The 18880-nt window shown below is 34.9% G+C and overlaps 2 protein-coding genes across 3 annotated transcripts; one reads left to right on the top strand and one right to left on the bottom strand.

The window, feature by feature from the left end:
• The first annotated feature begins 1058 nt into the window (after window positions 1–1058).
• On the top strand, window positions 1059–4019 carry LOC132629363 (receptor-like protein EIX2). The gene is made up of 2 exons (XM_060345035.1): window positions 1059–3284; window positions 3386–4019. The coding sequence occupies exon 1, from the start codon at window positions 2084–2086 to the stop codon at window positions 3176–3178; it is 1095 nt and encodes a 364-aa protein (XP_060201018.1). The 5' UTR covers window positions 1059–2083; the 3' UTR covers window positions 3179–3284; window positions 3386–4019.
• Window positions 4020–5023: 1004 nt separating this feature from the next.
• LOC132626269 (mRNA-decapping enzyme-like protein) lies at window positions 5024–17321 on the bottom strand. Of its 2 annotated transcripts, XM_060341077.1 has the most exons (9): window positions 17245–17321; window positions 15126–15210; window positions 14682–14722; window positions 13853–13902; window positions 11761–11905; window positions 10764–10820; window positions 9851–9974; window positions 8681–9127; window positions 5024–5460 (listed from the first exon to the last, which is right to left on the bottom strand). In XM_060341077.1, the coding sequence occupies exons 1-9, from the start codon at window positions 17304–17306 to the stop codon at window positions 5404–5406; spliced, it is 1068 nt and encodes a 355-aa protein (XP_060197060.1). In that variant the 5' UTR covers window positions 17307–17321; the 3' UTR covers window positions 5024–5403. The 2 variants fall into 2 exon arrangements, with proteins under 2 accessions (XP_060197060.1, XP_060197059.1); XM_060341076.1 differs by lacking the exons at window positions 15126–15210; window positions 17245–17321 and adding an exon at window positions 15671–15961.
• Between the last annotated feature and the right edge of the window lie 1559 nt (window positions 17322–18880).

Below are 18880 nucleotides of genomic sequence, written 5' to 3'. Positions count from 1 at the left end.
CCCCTAATCTAGGCAAAATATATTCTATACTATGAAAAGCGAAAACACAAAAATCTAACAGCTGTAATTGGGTGTCTAGTAAATGTTAATATGTCTTTGACGGCTTAGTATTCCTACATAGGCTACGTTTAGAATGAAAATTTAATATTTTTGTAATTGGATTTGTTTCTAGTGGGGTCTTGTTTGAACAGATGGGGTACATCTCACATTATTCCACAAATTATTCACCGCGCCCTTAAAAATATTGGGGAAAACATCACTAATTTCCCCCCAACCCAGCCCAAACTAATTACCGACGTGTCCCCTCGCCCAAACCCCTTCCTCCATAATATCATCGGAGTATATTCATATATCATGATGGTATTATGGAGGACAACAAGAAGGACTTAAGCAGTCCTTCTTTTATATTTGTATTTATATATTTATATACCACGATGGTACAGTGGTCCTGAGGAGTGTCTCATTGAAGGACTGAAGCAGTCCTCCATGATCCTATCACAGTATATGTATATAAGACGATGATATAGAGACTTTTTTTTTTTGGAAAGGTGTGTCTTTTTAAATAAATGAACATGATCATCCATAATACTATCTCAGTCTATTTATATACCATGATGGTATCATGGTGGACTAAGAGAAGGACTGAAGCAGTCTTCGATGATACCATCTCAGTATATTTATATACCACGTTGGTATCATAATTTGGGGCATCTGAGGTAAATAGTTTTAATTTTTTCTGGGAGTACGAAAGTAATGGAGATATGAGAGGGTAATTAGGAGGCACGCGCATTCTTTCCCCAAATTTATGCACAGGTAAATTCGATTTTAAAAGGCAAAAGTTAAAGACCAGCCCATTAGAAGGGATAAAATTAAGGACCAGCCCCATTTGAAGGGCAAACCGCCAATTACTTCATATGGGTGGTGTACAGGCATTGCCCAAACAGAGACACTTGATAAAGTTGTCAAGAAGACTTGGAGTCCTCTTGACTAATTAATTGATATATGTAAGTTTAAAAAGGAAGAGGAAAAAAATTCTTTAAAATCAACAAGTCTTCGAGTCAAACTATTAATTCTACAGGTCTTAATATCTATATGTACATATTGCCTGGCTTAGCAAAAGTATAAGCAATCAACTACTTGACACACATACTTTTCAATTCCTAGCATAAAACAGTACACTTCAATCATGAAAGTGTTAGCAATAACACTGTGGGTTCTTTTGTTTTTTATTTTGACAAACACCAAGTTTTTTGTTTGTGTAGGCATTTGCAAAGAAACCTAGCAACGAGCGTTGGAGAGCTTGAAGAGAAAAGTAGATGTTCCCTCGGAACTTCCCTCTTCTTGGGTTGTTGGAAAAGATTGTTGCGAATGGGAAGGGGTCGTGTGCAACAATCTAACTCGTCATGTGATTGAGCTACACAAAATTAGTGATTGGGAAGAATCGAGCTATGTACGTATCACTAGCCTTGAATGGCTGCCAAGTATTTTGAGTCTTGAGCACTTGGACATGTATTATGTGGATCTTAGCAAAGCAACTAACTGGCTACAGGTCATTAACATGCTTCCTTCTCGTGTTGATCTTAGTTTATCCCATTGTACACTTAATCATATACAACCTCTACTTCATCACAATTTTTCTTCACTTGAAACCCTCGATCTTTCCTGGAACAACTTTAGTTCTCTTCTTCCCAAATGGGTTTTCAACCTTGCCAGTCTCGTTTCTCTTGATTTGAGTTATAGTAAGTTTACCGGCCCGTTTCCTGACGGTCCAGTTAACTTGACTTCTCTCACAACATTCAGCGCTTCTTATAACTCTTTCAATTGTCTTTTACCTAGATGGTTGTTTGATCTAAGTAATCTTAAAGATCTTTACCTCAGTTCTAGTGGTATTGAAGGTACGATACCAAGTAAGAGCTAAAACATGACAAACTTAAAAATCTCGGGCTTTCTGATAATAAGCTTTCTGGAAAGTTACCAAATTTAATTGGAAAGTTAAAGAAATTAGAATATCTTGAGCTCTCAGATATCTGATGGGGAAGTATCTGAATTATTCAACGGTAGGAGTAATTTCTTTAAAGCGGAAATGGGAAATAGTTCCTCTTTCAGGTATTTGAGACTAGAAAACAATAAACTCACCGTCACTCTTCCAAAAAGTCTTGACCAACTTTCAGTGCTAGAAGACTTTCACATCTATAACAATGGGTTGGAAGGTGCTGTAACAGAAAGTCATTTCTCTGAATTAACACAACTAAAGGACTTCACTGCATATGGAAATAATGTAACTTTAAAAGTGAATGAAAATTGGATTCCACCTTTTCAAGCCACGTACATGGAAATAGGCCGCTGGAATATAGGCCCTCTGTTTCCCATGTGGCTCCGAACTCAGAAGATGATAACGCAAGTTGACATATCAGATGGTGGAATACAAGGTGAGGTTCCAACTTTGTTTTGGAACTTGTCTTCTCAAACTCAATATCTCAATCTTTCTCACAACCAATTTGTTGGTGAGGTTCCAATCATCTCAATACCTTCTTGGTTAGTTGGAAATGGAGATGCTCCTTGGTTAATGTACTTGGGTTCCAACAAATTTAGTGGGCCGTTACCGTTAATTTCAACCACTGTAGCTGAGCTAGATCTTTCGAACAATTCTTTTTCGAAAGGTTTATCTAACTTTTTGTATGAAGCAAAAAATGGATCTTATAAATTGGAAATCTTAAATCTCGGGCGAAACTATTTATCCGTAGAAATTCCGGATTGTTGGATGAATTGGCCAAATTTGAGAGTTTTAATCATGAGGGACAATAACTTGATTGGAGGCATACCAAGATCCATAAAGTTTTTGATTGATTTGCGATCCTTTGACTTTCGAAAAAATAGACTTAATGGTCCATTTCCTTCATCCTTAGAAAACTGCACAAAACTGAATAAAATGGATTTAGCTGAGAATGTGTTTGTTGGACAATTACCATCTTGGTTGGGAATGAGGTTTCCAACCTTGATAGTCCTTATCCTTCGGTCCAATAAATTCGATGGTGAATTGCCTCAAGAACTTTGTCACCTCAAAGATCTTCAGATCTTAGACCTCGGAAACAATACATTCGGTGCGATCATACTGAGATGTATTAGCAATTTCAGTGCAATTGTCAAAGGAAAAATGGTATTGGATGATGATACGTAATCGTATGGTCATTATTATCAGAGACGATTGAGAGAGAGTGCAGTGGTGATGACTAAAGGCAACATGTACCAGTATGACACCATTTTGGCGTTGTTTGCAAGTATAGGTATGTCTAGCAATAATCTTTCTGGAGATATTCCTATAAGTCTAACGTGTCTTGCAGGATTAAGATCATTTAATTTTTTTTTAAAATGATCTAACTGGTAGGATTCCAAATGGCATTGGCGACATGAAAGCATTGGAATCTGTTGATCTTTTAGAAAATCAACTTTATGGTCAAATCCCACAAAGCTTTTTGAGTTTGTCCACTTTCAACTACTTGAATCTACCTGAAAAGAGTTTATCAGGTATGATACCATTGAGCACTCAACTTCAAAGCTTTGATCCCACGAGTTTTCAAGGAAACAAACTCTGTGGGCTTCCACTCTTAGCAAACTGCAATTTAGGTGGTACAGTTCCTAATGTTGAGTATGATGAAGATGAGAGTGATGAAGATGAAGTGGATTGCTTCTACATTTCAATGGCAATAGGATTTGCACTAAGCTTTTGGGGTGTAAGTGATTCATTGCTTTTCGAGAGATCATGGAGACATGCTTATTTTCGTTTCTTAGACCGTAGCTGGGAATGGTGCTTGCAAAGGCTCCGATATGTTGATAGATATGACTAAGGATTTTACTATTCTCAAAAATTAATTTGTATGCTTACACTTCTCTTCAATAAATAATTTATAACTCTGTTATTAAGTTGTTTCATTTTGTGTTCAAAACTCACGATGGAACAACTGTTAAGGAGCTTTGTAATACAAAATCAGTTTTTTTTAATTTAATAGAATTAGCAAGAATCGGGGTGATCAACAGCTTGATTAGCTTAACGGGAAGTTCAATAAGTTTGAAAAATAAATTCTTATCATTCAATTTTCAGAATTAAGCCAACAGATTCAATGGTGCCCCTCGATCTCCCTCTCTACTGATATTTTGAAACAAAACAATCTTTTAGATTTAAGATTTTCTCGAAGTATTATGGATTCACCAATATTTGTCCTAGTTGATTTGGTTGTGTTTGAATGGCCTCCTAAGGAAATAAAATACTTCTTATGGCAATGAACTTCATTTTAAAGTTTGAACTTTTCTAACGAACAAACAAAATAAGAGAAGGAAATATTTAAGTCAATTCAGATGTTTATCTCTTAAATTCTGGTAGTAAATTTTGTATATTAGAAAGCTACATAAATAAGTACTCCCTTTGTCTCAATTTAAGCGAGTAATTGGACAAAGATTAAAAATAAAAGAAATACTTTTGACTCTAACAATATAAAACAAGTCATAAATTTTCAAGAATAAAATGAGAAGTTTAAAGTTAAATTATTATTCCTTCCATCCCAATTTATGTGACGATAATTGATTTTGATTCAGAGTTTAAAAATAAAAAAATACTTCTAAAATTTGTGATCTAAAATAAGCAACAAATATTTATATGACAATAAATCACCTCATCATTTGTAAAATGAAAAGTTTAAAATTTCAACTTATATTAAATATGAAAAGGCATCAGTTTTCTTGAGACTTACTAAAAAGGAAAGAACATAACATAAATTTAAACAGAAAAAATATTAAATATAACTATGTGTCATTTTTTTGGACTAACTAAAAAGAAAAAAATATCTCATAGAATAAGAGAGGACTATAATACTTCCTCCTTTCACATTTATTCACTATCCGAAATACAATTTTTCACTTTTACTTGTTCACTTTAGCATATCAAGGAAAAAAAATTATGCACTTAATTTATTATTTTTTAGGGGAGTACAAAATCCTTCGTGACCAAATAAAAGTGAACGGAGGACAATTTTATCGCGAAAAACTATTAGAAAAGATCATTGATGAACTGAAGACTATTTTGTCTCCCAAACAATAACAATACCATTGCTCTCTACTGTACCAGACTCTTGATCCAGTCTGAAAATGCAAGTACAATATTTTCCCCCCAGCTTTCACATGATTGTTTATTGCTTAATGAACAAAAAGCACATGGATGGAAAAACCACAAACATTGTATATAAGGTAACATACCAAATCTAAACTAGTAACACTAAAAGTCCTAAAATACTATACAAAGTGAGTCTCACAGACTATAAACAGCAGGAACCCAACAGAGATAAACTTGATGCAATCTTTCTGCCAGTAACACTACTTTCATCAAGTGAAGCGCAAAGGTTCCTCTATTTATCATGTATGATAAGCATTCAAAATGGAGCGGTATACCATGTCAATGAATTGGTCATCCTGTTACGGGAATACAGACGAAAATCAGATGCATAAAGAGACCAGCGGATAATTTATACCAAAGGGAAAATTAGGCAAAAAATTGATAAAAGCGAAAAATGTCAAGACATGAGTAATCAAAAACTGTCCAGCTAATCAACTAGCTATATCAACAAACTAAAACCGATGAATTGTGAGTTAGGCTCCAGAAAAGCAAGAAATTGAAGGCCATATAGCCTTGGCAAGTCCCTATTTAACTTTGTCCCTCAATCTCAAACTTGTATCTTCCAGTGATATTATTTGGCAAACTTATATTTTCCAGCCAACTTCTAATAACTCTCCTACAAAATCTTTTAATTTCGGTCGGTGACGAGGTACCTCTTTTTTTTTACAAGAAAGGTGCATATTATATAGGCGAAAAGTTGAAATAAATATCAACGAACTACAGTGCTTGGGCAGCTTCAGTCTATAGTCTCTATACTGTTGTATAGCTTCAAAGTTTGTCTTGACATCCTATTTTCTTTCTATTTAAATAGCTCTTCTCGTCTTCTTTCAATTTAGGAAACACTTATTTCCTTCTGTCTAGTATATATACTTATCCTACTAGAATAGAAAATGGTCTGAACCTTCTATTCCTAAAGTGACAATCCAGGGGTGGAAATTTTAGCCTTGCAACCCCACCCAAACTAGCAGGCATACTTTGGATCAATATTGGTTGGTATCATATTGACTCATTAACTAGACAGCTCAAAAGGTAATGGTTCCAAGACTAACCATAAGAAATGAGGAAGCACACTTCCATCAGCAAAGCTAGGGATGTTTCCCTACAAGAGCAGGGGCGGATTTAGCCTATTACTTTCGACACGGAGTATAAATTTATGTGTAAAAAATTATTAAAATTGTATTTATAGTAGATATGAACCCATAACTTTTAAAATATAATGAGTTCAATACTAAAATTCTTAAGATTGAACCTACAGAATCTAAATCTTGTATCCGCTCTGTACAAGAGTGCTTTTTTTTGTTAGGGTGACTGACCATCAAAAGCTTTTGAGTGGTGCTACACACACTATTTCGAAGGGGAGCCTTGGAGATAAAGTTAGTCTCTGTGTGACCTATAGGTCACGGGTTTGAGCCAGGGAATCAGTTACTGATACTTGTGTCAATGCCTCCATTACACCCCCTAGGGATGCGGCCCTTCCCTGGACTCTATGTGAATGCGGGATGCTTCACGCACCGGGCAGCCTTTTTACTCAGACTATTCCAGTCTCTTTTTTTTTTCCTTCTTGTTTTGTCGTTACATTTCTTTTTTGAGCTGAGGGTCTATCAGAAACAGCCTCTCTATCCTGTAAAGGTAGAGGTAAGGTCTGCATACACCCTACCCTCCCCAGACCCCACTTGTGCAATTGCACTGGGTATGTTGTTGTTGTGTTGTTGTATTTCAAGCTTTTTGTCAAACTTCTCTCTCCAGGATGTCCCAAAACTAAGCCACATTGATGCAGAAAATAGGATTTGGCATACCAAAACAACCCTGATGTAATGATGTTGAAGGATCACAGTCCATGTAGATCAACCAGCCGCTGTCGGCCGGACAATGCTCAAAACCTCACAATTCACCAATTTTTAAGTTGAGAGAAGTTAGTGGGGTAAGTAAGCCTGTCAGAGAAAAATTGCAACTGAGAGCAGGGAAGGAATTTGCTGATGAAAATTCTTCCCCTTCCAGCAGCACCGGAAGGCAAAGGACAGATCTCTTTCAACTTCAACTGACAGAACCAAGGAAAGCAGTGATGATGCTGAGTCAGCAACCCCATTATGAGGAAGGTATTTTGCGGTTACAACCAACTGAACAGTAGCCCAAGCAGTCACAATATGAGGAAGTAGGGATGGCAATTGGGGCAGCGCGGGGTGGGGCAGGGCAGGGCCACAGTTAAACGGGGCGGGGCGGGGCGGGTCAAAGCATATTTTCAGAGAAATAAATGACTCAAACTCAAAAACAACTGAAACTTTTTTTTTTTCACTTGCGTGTGCAGCTTTCTGTAGCTTCTTCTACTACAACCCCGCACTGTATTTTTTACTTTACAGTATTTTGTACTTTTCTTATTCAGATAATATACTTCAAAATATATTTCTCCTAGGATAGTAGCATGCGCATAATAATTTTTTTCATAAATTTTTTCATTGTCATGTTCACATCTAACTTTGACGTTCTTTTTCTCTGGTAACTTTTGAGCATATCATCCTTCTAATTTTTGTAGTTTATATAAACATACATTACAGATCCTTCCTAAAATCTATAATTGAAGCTACAAATTCAAAACCAAAAACCCATTTGGTGGTTTCTCGAACGGAGAAGCTCCTGAACAGAGTGAACCCATAAAAAGGTAATAGTTCAAAATAAGAAAGGAGTTTATACAAAATTCCTAAAACAGCCATGACTTCTTGTTGTTGTAAGCTAAACAGCGCAGGGCTAAATAGGGCAGGGTAGGGTGGAAAACAGAAAAATTGTTAAATGGGGCAGGGCCGGGCAAGGCAGGGCAGGTTGAATTCATGGCAGGGCAAGGCTTCACCCGCCCCGCCCTATTGCCATTCCTATGAGGAAGTGAAATTCGAGTGGGAACTTTCATCAGAGGAAGAGAAGATCTGTGGAGGTCAAGATGGAAAAGAGAGGAAAGAAATGACTACAGATTGGAAACAATTAGGGGGAGCTGGAAAGCGGCGGGTGCTCAAATGGATGGGGATGAGATTTGGACTTTTTGGAACTTTTAGACATCTCATCCAAGAATTTGACGGAAGAACGATTAAAATTATTTTTGGAGTTTGAGAAATTCCCCTTCAGATAAAACAGTCCTTCAGAAAGTAAGGTACTTAATTTTGAAACCATAAACGTCCTTATGTTTCCCGATGGAAAAGCATTTAGAATAAGTGGCAGATAAAAAATTAGGTCCCAGAGGAATGAGAGAAGCAACCAAAAACCAGGTCAAACATCCAACAAAAAGTCTGAAAAGCAATTGTTTGCAAACTCTCACTTGAATACTCTTAGTAATGTTCATAATGTGGAAGTTCTCTTCTTCTTTTTTTATCTTTTTTTTTTTTTTCTAAGTACACACCCTCAGCGCCTCTTTTCTTTGAAAATATATATTTTCAATGTTAGATCAAACGCAATTGACTGCAAATTTCTAAAAATTTAGACCCATAAAAAAAGTTCAAATAGCAAAATAACTACCGAATTCAAAACGCTTACTTGAACAAGCATCATAAGTGCCTCACGCACTTTATCTCTGTTAATAACAGGTCCGTTGTTTGGGGTAGGAGTGAGAGATGGGGGCGGATTGGGAGGAGGAAATGGTTGAAGCAAAGGAGCTCCGTAAGGGCGTTGTAGATTCCCAGGGGGATGAAGTGGAGGAGCAGCAGGCACAGATGAAGAAACAGGTGGTATCAGTGGAGAAGAGGGAGGAGGACAACCAAAGAATGATGATGGCTTCACTAGATTTGAAGACCTTTTGGTATCTGGTTCAGGAGCATCAGCAAGCGTAGGCATCAAAGTGGTAGATGTAGAAAGAGAAGGAGATGGCACTGAAGAGGGAGGTACAGCAGCAGGAGGACGAGGAGGAGGTAGGACTACTGCAGATGAGTCGTACGACTGTCCCTGAACTGCAGCATTCGGACGACTCCCAATTCTGATAGCATTCTGCAAAATGAAATGCTAAAATATTCAGTCACGTTAATAATGTGTGTAACAAGAACATCATACAAACAAAATATTTCATCTCTAACATAGTAACATGGTATTAGTCTAAAGTATCTCCACTTAGGGTGTGTTTGGTATGGAAGAAAACATCATCTGGAAAATGTTCCCCAATTTTCCCATGTTTGGTTGGTCAAGATCTTTTAAAAAACATTTTCTCTAGAAAAACAAGTTCCTTAAATGAAGAAAATGTCACCTTACATGAGACATTTTCAGTGTCTCCTCCCCACTCACCCGACGCCCCCATCCCCCACCCCTTGACCATCCCACCCCCGAACCCCCACTCCCCAGGCCATCTCACCCCCATAATGTTTTGCTAGATAACTTATAAATGTTTTTGGAACCTCAGTTGGTCCCCCATGGATTATGTAATGTTTTGAAAAGTCACATCAGAATTCTTAAAAATAACCATATGGTTAATTAACATATTGTATAATCTTGTAAAAGGTGTCACTAATACTTTTGCAAGGCTGCCTATTCTAAGAATTAATGATCCCAAAGCAAAGGGTAATGATAGAAAGTATTTAGATCTCGCAGAGGAACTCACTTATGGAAGAGACACTATTTTCCGTAAGATAAACGCTGCATAACAGCCACATTATGCCCCCGGGGGGGGGGGGAATAAAAAATAAAAAAAGAGAAAGCAGAAGGGAAGAAAGGGCATACACTAAAGAAATTCACAAAGGAACGATCATCTGGGACATCTGCAGTATTTGATGTAGTAGATGATGGCTCCAGGGGACCATCAATTACCGACATGCTTGGAAATGCTTCCAGCTCTTCAAATTCACTGTACCAAAATTACATAAAACCAAAAAGTTTCTCTCCGAAACCAACCGATTGCAATTTGCTTTAAGTCATGGATTATTTTGAGGAGATAGTTAAAAAGGTAATCCAACCCACCAAACTATTCACCTCTCTAAAAATCTTGCAGCTTGCTTGCAACTAAAAGCTTCACTTGTCACAACATAATGTTTCATTAGCTTTTTGTAGTCACTTTCACCATGCATATAGCTTAGTTTTATGAGCAAGTTGGTTTATATAGAAAGCACCCATAGGAATAGAACCAACCTATTCAAACAGCAAACAAGACCCAACAATTTAAAGGCCCTTTCAACACTACTTACATTTCACTAAAAGCTTAGTTTCACCTCAAATACCAACATTATCGTGCTCACCTCAGGTGAGACCAATAACTTTCTTATTTCACAATTACGCTGTCAATATCATTCTGCGCACTTAGATTTTGATCATATCTATGAGCATCTACTATAATTTTTAACAGTATTTCTGACTCAACTGTTCGACCCCTGAAAATTCAAACAGTGTCTCATTGACCAAGTTCTTTAGGATGGCATCGATTTAAATTTATTATGCTTTCTCTCAGTCACACTGCAGTTCAAGATTCTAGCAAACAGAGGGAAGACCAAAAACTTTTTTAAGTGCCTAGCTAAACTACTATATCTGAGATGTAAATCAACGCCAAACTGTTTATAATTAAATGCATTAACATTCGAAGAGAATCTATCATTTTTATCAATAAACATATTCTGATCTTTATAAATATGAGCTGAAATACCTCTTGTTTGAAAGTAATTTGAACTTTGTAGGCACCTTAGAATAAGCACTCAGTATCCTGATCACAAGTAAATATCAAAACAGATTATCAGGCATAATAAATAATGTTAATTAGAAAAGGCAGGAGAAGATTGACATGGCAATCATCGCACCGAACAACCAAAAAAGGGTACTTGTCTGATCCGTTCCCTTCTTATTAAGGTGATAAATAGATAGCGGAGCAGTGAAGAAGTAGTTTTGCACCGATACAAGCTTGAATCTCTACAACTTTTTACCCTAAAGATGCATCTGCCTAAAAGTTTCAAATCATAAAAAACATATGCTCAACTTCTCAATAGCTCTATGAGAAACTTATTTGAAAAGATGAGATGAAGATCTAGGAAACCATTTCAGCTTGTATATAGTAGGTAGCATGGAAAGAGAGGAGTTGGAGATGTTCCAGAAGGTAAAAGGTAAAAGAACATCCCGAGCCAGAGTAGAACAGTTTGGGTGTTTTGGAAATAAAAAGGAGAACATCCTCAAGCCAAAGTAAAACAGCTTATCCCTTTACTGATCAGGAAAAAGGCAATGAAAACAAACTTGCAACTTTAAGTCGGAACGTCATCTAATCATTCACCTAACTAAAACAATGAGTAGGCTAAACATACCATTCTGCTAACTGTTAGGCTATTCATTACAACAATTGTTGATGTTATGAACTGAGGTTCTAGAGGAGTCCAACCTCTAGGCAGCAGAACTAGTGAATTCTACTTCCATAATCATGGATTAATCAGTTTACAAGCACATACTCCAAAATAATGATTGCATAAGCAAATTGAGTCCTCAAAATTCCACATTATGCAAATCTAATTATTATTTCTCATAGAAAGAACACAATGGATAGTGGGGAGAACTAAACACACACACACACATACACAGAGAACAGGGAGGGGGGGGTTGTAAATGCCGAGACGGGAAAAGAATGATTTATGAAGAGAAAAAGAGATTCCAGAAGTCACCTGTTAAAGAGATTTGCAGCTTCTTCACATTCACGTGAATTATAAAACCATATCCCATTTACTTCTTGGGAAGAATTTCGAGATAATAAATACGGGATCTGGAACTCGAACTCAAAATCTCCCAAGAGATCCTCCACCAAATTATCTGCTTGAACGAATAAAGTCATATCTTTAACACAAAAGAACTAAACTCACATGCTCATACAGAAAGCAAATTCTCAACTTTTTGTACCAACTTACGAGGAACGTGGAATTCATGTGACTATCTTTATTTAAGTCTGAAACACTACATTTATAAAGGTAAAAACAGACTTTTGATGCCACTTAAGTTTTTTTGATAAGGTAAGTTAATTTCATTATTTTAATATCTTCAAAACATCTCCTATTCTTTTCCGGCCAAATAGTCCATATTTGGTTACGTAAGGCATTCAGCTTTCTGAATGTCCTACTCTATAACCTCAAAGTGTCCAATTATATCACATGAACTGGAGAATGGAGATAGTGTGTTGTTTCCTTCTTGACAAGTACATTCAGTGGAGAAAGAATTGGAGACAACTGTTTGAATACCAGACAGAGTCATTTGCAAATAGAATAACCGCAATCTGTATACTAAAACTTAGAGATGAACTGTGAACTCCAAACTCCACAGCCATAAGTAGCAAGGGAAAAAGGGGGCTTTGGAATCAATAAACCTCTCATGTCTCTCTAGCAATCTTGGCACATGACCATATAAAAAGACTACTTATAATTATACAGTTTTTTAGTTCATCTGACAGAATATATATATTTCACATTAAAATTAAAGGAATCGAGTAACTTTCTGACATGACTAAACACTTTAGTTACCATCTCAAAATACAGGTTCATTCTTGATTAGAGATATGGTTAATATCCTTAAGAGAGATTAGTTACCCGATGCTTTAGGGGAGAGCCTAAATCTATGTACAGGAAAAGTTCTCCTTAAATCAGAATTTTATTTCCTCACCTTCTCCAGAAGTGAGGTTCCAACATTCTTAGTACTTTTTGTAAGCTGACAAACTCTTTACGTTAGGCCATTTCCTCTGTTCTCTTATTTTCCTGTTCCATCCTTAAAATTTTCTTGCAAAATAAAAAGTTCAGATAAGTGACTTTTAGCGTTTAATTTTACCCAAGAGAAATCACTTTTCTTTTTCTCCCTTTTCCTTTTTGTAAGCATTGTTTTAAATCGGTGCTGAAATCTGACTAACTTCAAAAAGGGGTTTATCAAATATTCTTCACATTTAAGTTAACTATCAAGAGAAGAGAGAAAGAACTCAAACAATTCAAGACTTGATATTGAGCCAATCGTCTATCATGTTCCAAACGCAAGAGATAGGACAAGATATGTGTCTCCAATATAAAAATTCTTAAGAAGAATGAAACTATTATTTTATTTGCCTAAAAAAAAAAATTGATCCATACTGTATCTGTGACATCCCAAAATGTTTGGCACAACTTCTATAAATAAAAATAGTTATCTCCCTCGCTTCTGTAAAATATATTCTAATTCACTTAAACCGATTCAGTCAATCAATTAACTACGCTTCAATCCTACATTAGTTGGGTCAAGTATATGAATCCTTTGTTTCCATTCCGCTCTATTCAGGTCTACCTCATTCCAATACTAGGTGTTTCCTGAAACTAGAAAAAATTCGACTCTTACACTTATACCGACATGAATACACAAGCTCCAAACCAAAAAAGACCCCTAGCAGACACCATTCCTAAAGTTAAAGCGTAACAGCATCAATTAAGTCTTAATCCTAACTAGTTGGTATCACCAACGTAGATTCTCTGCTTCCATTGTGCTCTGCCTTAACTAAGTCCCCAGTGACTCTAAAAGAGTCAAATAGTAAGTCATGCATGAGCTACTACTTTGGGCACTTTTTTTCACAGGGAAAAGGAAAATAAACATACAAAGAAAGGTGAGACTGTCTATTTCCCTAGTCAAGTGCAAAATGAAAAACATCTAGATGAGTATAATGGAGAAACTAAAGCATCAAAGAACCTGACAAAAGTTCTGCGAAGGATACATCCAAGCAGAAATTTTTAAAACAGAAAACAAATAACTAACCTGTATTTCTACGGTTCATAACAATGAACTGAAACCGAGGTTGAGCACTCCTGTAACACCCGCCAAAGTAATAATAAATATCTCATAGAGCCATACCATTCAAATCAACTCAGGTAGATGAATAATGCATTAAATCTAGAAACTTCCAATCAATCAATCAACTTATAGCCTGTTTGGCCAAGCATCCAAAATCTGCTTATATTGAAAAGTGCTTTCTGTTAGAAATGTCTTACAAAAAAGGTACTTTTGGAGAGTAGCAACTTGTATTTGGCTAATTAATTTGAAAAGCACTTTTCCCAATATTAGAAAAATATTTTGTGCTTGGCCAATGTTCCAAAAGTACTTTAGTGAAAAAGCTACTATTTTTAGCTTCTGAAAAACAACTTTTGCTACTGCTCAAACACACTTATTTTTTCTATAAAAGCTTGACCAAACACCTCAACTTTCTAAAATAAGCCCTTTTTTAAGGAAAAAAAATAAGCACTTTTGGCTTCCAAAAAGCTTGGCCAACCAGGCTATTAGTCTCAATCCAAAGCTAGATGGGGTCGGCTATAGGAATCCGTATATTAAATTTGCTATACTATGCTCATCTTAATTCCACTATTAGTAAATGATTTGACTACCAAGGCAAATTACTTCTTCAAAATGCAGCTTCTATAAAATTCACACTTGTCCCTGTGACATAAAAGTTTTGACCATATTATATCTAAAACCTTTCTGCTAAAAAAACAGAAATACACCTCAAAGGTTGCCAATTTAATCAAAACCCTGAAAAGGGTCAGGAAAAGAAATGCCAAAAAACAGCAAGTCTAGAAACCAAAATATCTACCTCTTCACAACAAACAGGGATCCTTCCACATCCTTTCGACTCTGCATAAAAAGATTAAAACAATAATCAGTTCTCAAATAAAAATACTCAATCTGGTTGCTATCTAATATTCTGACTCATTAGTCAAATAGAATAATTTATATTTTCTGAATTCATTTGAGAGTTCTTTAAAAACTACTAAAAGGTGTGCTAAATCTCACACTGACATTACACAAACATACAAATAAAGATGCAATTTTTTAAAGAGAAAACTAAAACCCATGGGCTATTATTGATATTGTATTCGTACAAAGTAACATGAACAAGATTAAAACATCAGTTCTCAAATACAAGTCAATCCATAAAACTATAGTCAATCCCAAACTAGCTGCCATCTAATTTCCGACTCATTTAATTCAGATCGAAATTAAGATGCAATTTTTTTAAGGAGAAAAGTGAATATACCCATTGGCTATTATCGATATTGAATTCATATAAAGTAACATGAGCAGCAGTGATGAGGATTTCTTCAGCAATCAACAAAACTACACTTATCCTAATATCATAATTATCTATTTTCTCGAATTAATTTAAAGGTACTATAAAAACGAAAAGGTTTTGCTAAATGTCACACTTATACTACACCAAAAACACACAAATAACAGCGATGCAATTCTTTAAAACATAATACAAACAGCTATTATCGATATTGAATTTTTACAAAGTAACACGAGCAAGATTAACACAATATTAGTACTCAAATACAAGTCAATCAATATTCTCAAACAATATCAATAAACTACACTCGATACCAAACTAGGTGCCATTTTATATTCGAACTAATTTAATTCAAATAAAATAATTTTATCTTTTTCTCAAATTAATTAAAGAGTTCTTTAACAACTAAAATTAATCCGGTGGAATAACCAATACAGGAATAACTAAATCCTGCATAAAATAATACATAAATCCCCTCATAACTAATCCATTTATTACTAATACGGTAATACCTGCATAACTCTAACCAGCTACCAAACGACCCCTTTAAAGGTTTGCTAAATCTCACATTTATACTCCCTCCGTCCCGAAAAGATTGTCCTCTTTTGACTTGCCACAAAGTTTAAGAAATAAAAAAATACTTTTAAAATGTGTGGTCCAAAACAAGCCTTAGATATTTATGTGGCTGTAAATCATCTCATAAAGTTAAATTCCTTCTAAATACAGAAAGGAGACAATCTTTTTGAAACAGACTAAAAATAAAAGGAGGACAATCTTATTGGGACAGAGGAAGTATTACACAGACATACAAATAACAGTACTCAAATAAGATTACTGAAATACAAGTCAATAAGCAAACTAGTTGCCATCTAATATTCTGACTCGTTTAATTCAAATACTAAATAATGTATCTTTTTCTCGAATAAATTTAAGGGTTTTTCTAATCTCACACTTAATCCTACGCAAACATACAAATAAAGATGCAATCTTTTTAAGAGAAAAAATACCCATTGGCAATTATCAATATTGAAGTCATAGAAAGTAACATGAGCAAGGTTTTGCTAAATCTCACACTTATACTACACCAAAAAAAAAATATACAAATAAAGATGCAATATTTTTAAGAGAAAAATGAATGTACCCATTAGCTATTTTATCAATATTGAATTCGTCTAATGTAACATGAGCATGGTTTTGGCAATCTCACACTTATATTACACAAACATACAAATATAAAGATTCAATTTTTTTAAAGAGAAAAATTCAATACCCATTGGCTATTATCGATAATGAATTTGTAGAAGGTAACATGAACAGCAGGGCGACTCACTTAATTCAAATACAATAATTTATCATTTTTAAAAGGTTTGCTAAATCTCACACTTATCCCACACCAAAAAAAAAAAAAATACAAATAAAGATGCAATTTTGTAAGAGAAAAATTAATATACCCATTGGCTATCATCGATATTGAATTCGTAGAAAGTAACATGAGAAGCTCTTTCTCGAATTAATTTGCTCTCTACGTCCCAAAAAAGATTATCCTCCTTTCCTTTTTAGTCTGTTCCAAAAAGATTGTCAACTTTCTATATTTAGAAATAATTTAACTTTATGAGATGATTTACAGCCACACAAATATCTAAGGCTTGTTTTGGACCATACATTTTAAAAGTCTTTCTTTATTTTTTAAACTTTATGTCAAGTCAAAAGACGATAATGTTTTTGGGACGGAGGAACAGTTATTTAATAACTATAAAGATTTGATAAATCTCACACTTAATCCTACACAAACATACAAATAAAGATCATAAGAATATCAATACTCAAATAAGAATATTCAAATACAATTAAATCAATAAAACTACACTCTATCCCAAAATAGTTGCCATCTAATATTCCTACTCATTTAATTCAAATACAATCATTTTATATTTTTCTCACCCTTAATCCTACAAAAAAAAAAAAAGCATACAAATAACAAAGATGAAATTAATTTTAAAGGGAAAAGTGAATATACCCATTGGCTATTATCGATATTGAATTCGTATAAAGTAACATGAGCAGCAGTGCTGAGTATTTCTTCAACAAATTAAGGAGTTTTGTGCTGTTTTGGTCCAAATTTGGCATTAATTTACCGTTTTGAGACATTATACCTCTTTCTATGTTTTGGTCCAAGTATTAGTAGGCGTTTGGCGCCGAATACCAAATATTTTTTGGTACTTTCTTTGGAATTTTGAAGTTGGAATTGAAGATGACGTTGTGTTTGGTTATAGTTTTTACAAAAAATATTTGATTATTTGAATGTTCTAAAAGTGAAAACAGGATTTAGATGTTTTTCAAATTCCATCTAGAATTTTCATACCCAAAGGTTGATTTCCAATAAAGTGAAAAAAAAATTCAGAAAAAAGTAAAAATTTCTCCTGGCCAAACGAGTCTTAACTTTGGTAGTCAGTTAGAATTATGTAGATATTAATAATATAGAGATTTCATTTTATTCTGCATAAAGTGATACATAGAGGTATTTCACTCAAACAATTAGGTGCGTCTAAATTTGAAATCCTAGAAATGCTCCGAATTGGGGGCTTTGTTGTATATAGCCTTTAATCACTGGGAGACTGCCGATGGAAGAAGGCACTGGTATTTTCTAATAATTATGGCAGAATTTGCAAGATAGCCTTTTTAGAGACCGCTATGTTTATCTTTTGTCCATATTTTAAGTAAAATTTACAAATACAACCCATGTGCTTCACATAAGAAGAATGAAGTTGCACGGTTAGACCTTCAAATGGGATGTTCTTTAATTTTGGGGAAAGAATATCGTTGGCCCCTGAAAACAAAATAATTACTCGTCCAAACCCCTCTTACATTCATGCCCCTAAATTTTTTTACCCGAAAGACCTTCAAAATTATGATACCAATATGGTATATAAATAAACTGAGACGCTATCATGTTCATCGATGCACAATTCATTTGGTATTGCTGAATTTGCCAAATAGCCTTTTTAAGAGACCACTATGTATATTTTGTCCATATTTTAAATAAAATTTGCAAATACATCCCATGGGTTGGGATGTTACCTTAAATTATTTCGTCCCAGGATAAAATAATTTTGGGACCAAATAATACTCAGTATCAAACGCAAAATAAAATAATCTCATAAAATATTTCGAAATTATTATTCTTATTTCACCAACCAAACGACTTAACTATTGAAAAGTGTTTCACATAAGAAAAAGAGGAAAGGGCCAAAATTGCCACTTTGACTATGTAAAATTGGCCAATTTCACTTTCTATTTGCAAAGGGCCAGGAATATGCCCCCTCCATTTAATAGAATGGGTCATGCCTGCCCTTAGGTGTTAGTTTTTAAGGGCAGATATTGTCCATTTTATTAATGGTGGGGGCATATTTGAAATCATATACAAACGGAGAGTTAAGTTGGCCCATTTTCGATAGTGAGGGGTAATTTTGATCATTTTTCCTAGAAAGAATAAAAAACTATGGAAGTTCTTGACAAACTTTAGCCTAGTGATCTAAAGTTGGGTCATAGCTTTTTTACAGGTATTTTAGTTTCTTTTATGATTTTAGCTTCTTTTTTTTTCAATCCTGTGTCCGGTATCGACATTGGATTCTGACTAAATTCGAATTTCGCATCGTAGGGTCTATTTTGGGCAACGCTCCCATTGATCTTAAGTTTAACCAAATTGCTGATACAGTAGTTAA

The sequence above is a fragment of the Lycium barbarum genome, chromosome 2 (genome assembly GCF_019175385.1).
Source record: "Lycium barbarum isolate Lr01 chromosome 2, ASM1917538v2, whole genome shotgun sequence".
Classification (NCBI taxonomy): Eukaryota; Viridiplantae; Streptophyta; class Magnoliopsida; order Solanales; family Solanaceae; genus Lycium; species Lycium barbarum.
The sequence above is the reverse complement of the archived record's forward strand: the minus strand, read 5'-3'. Positions and strand labels throughout refer to the sequence as shown.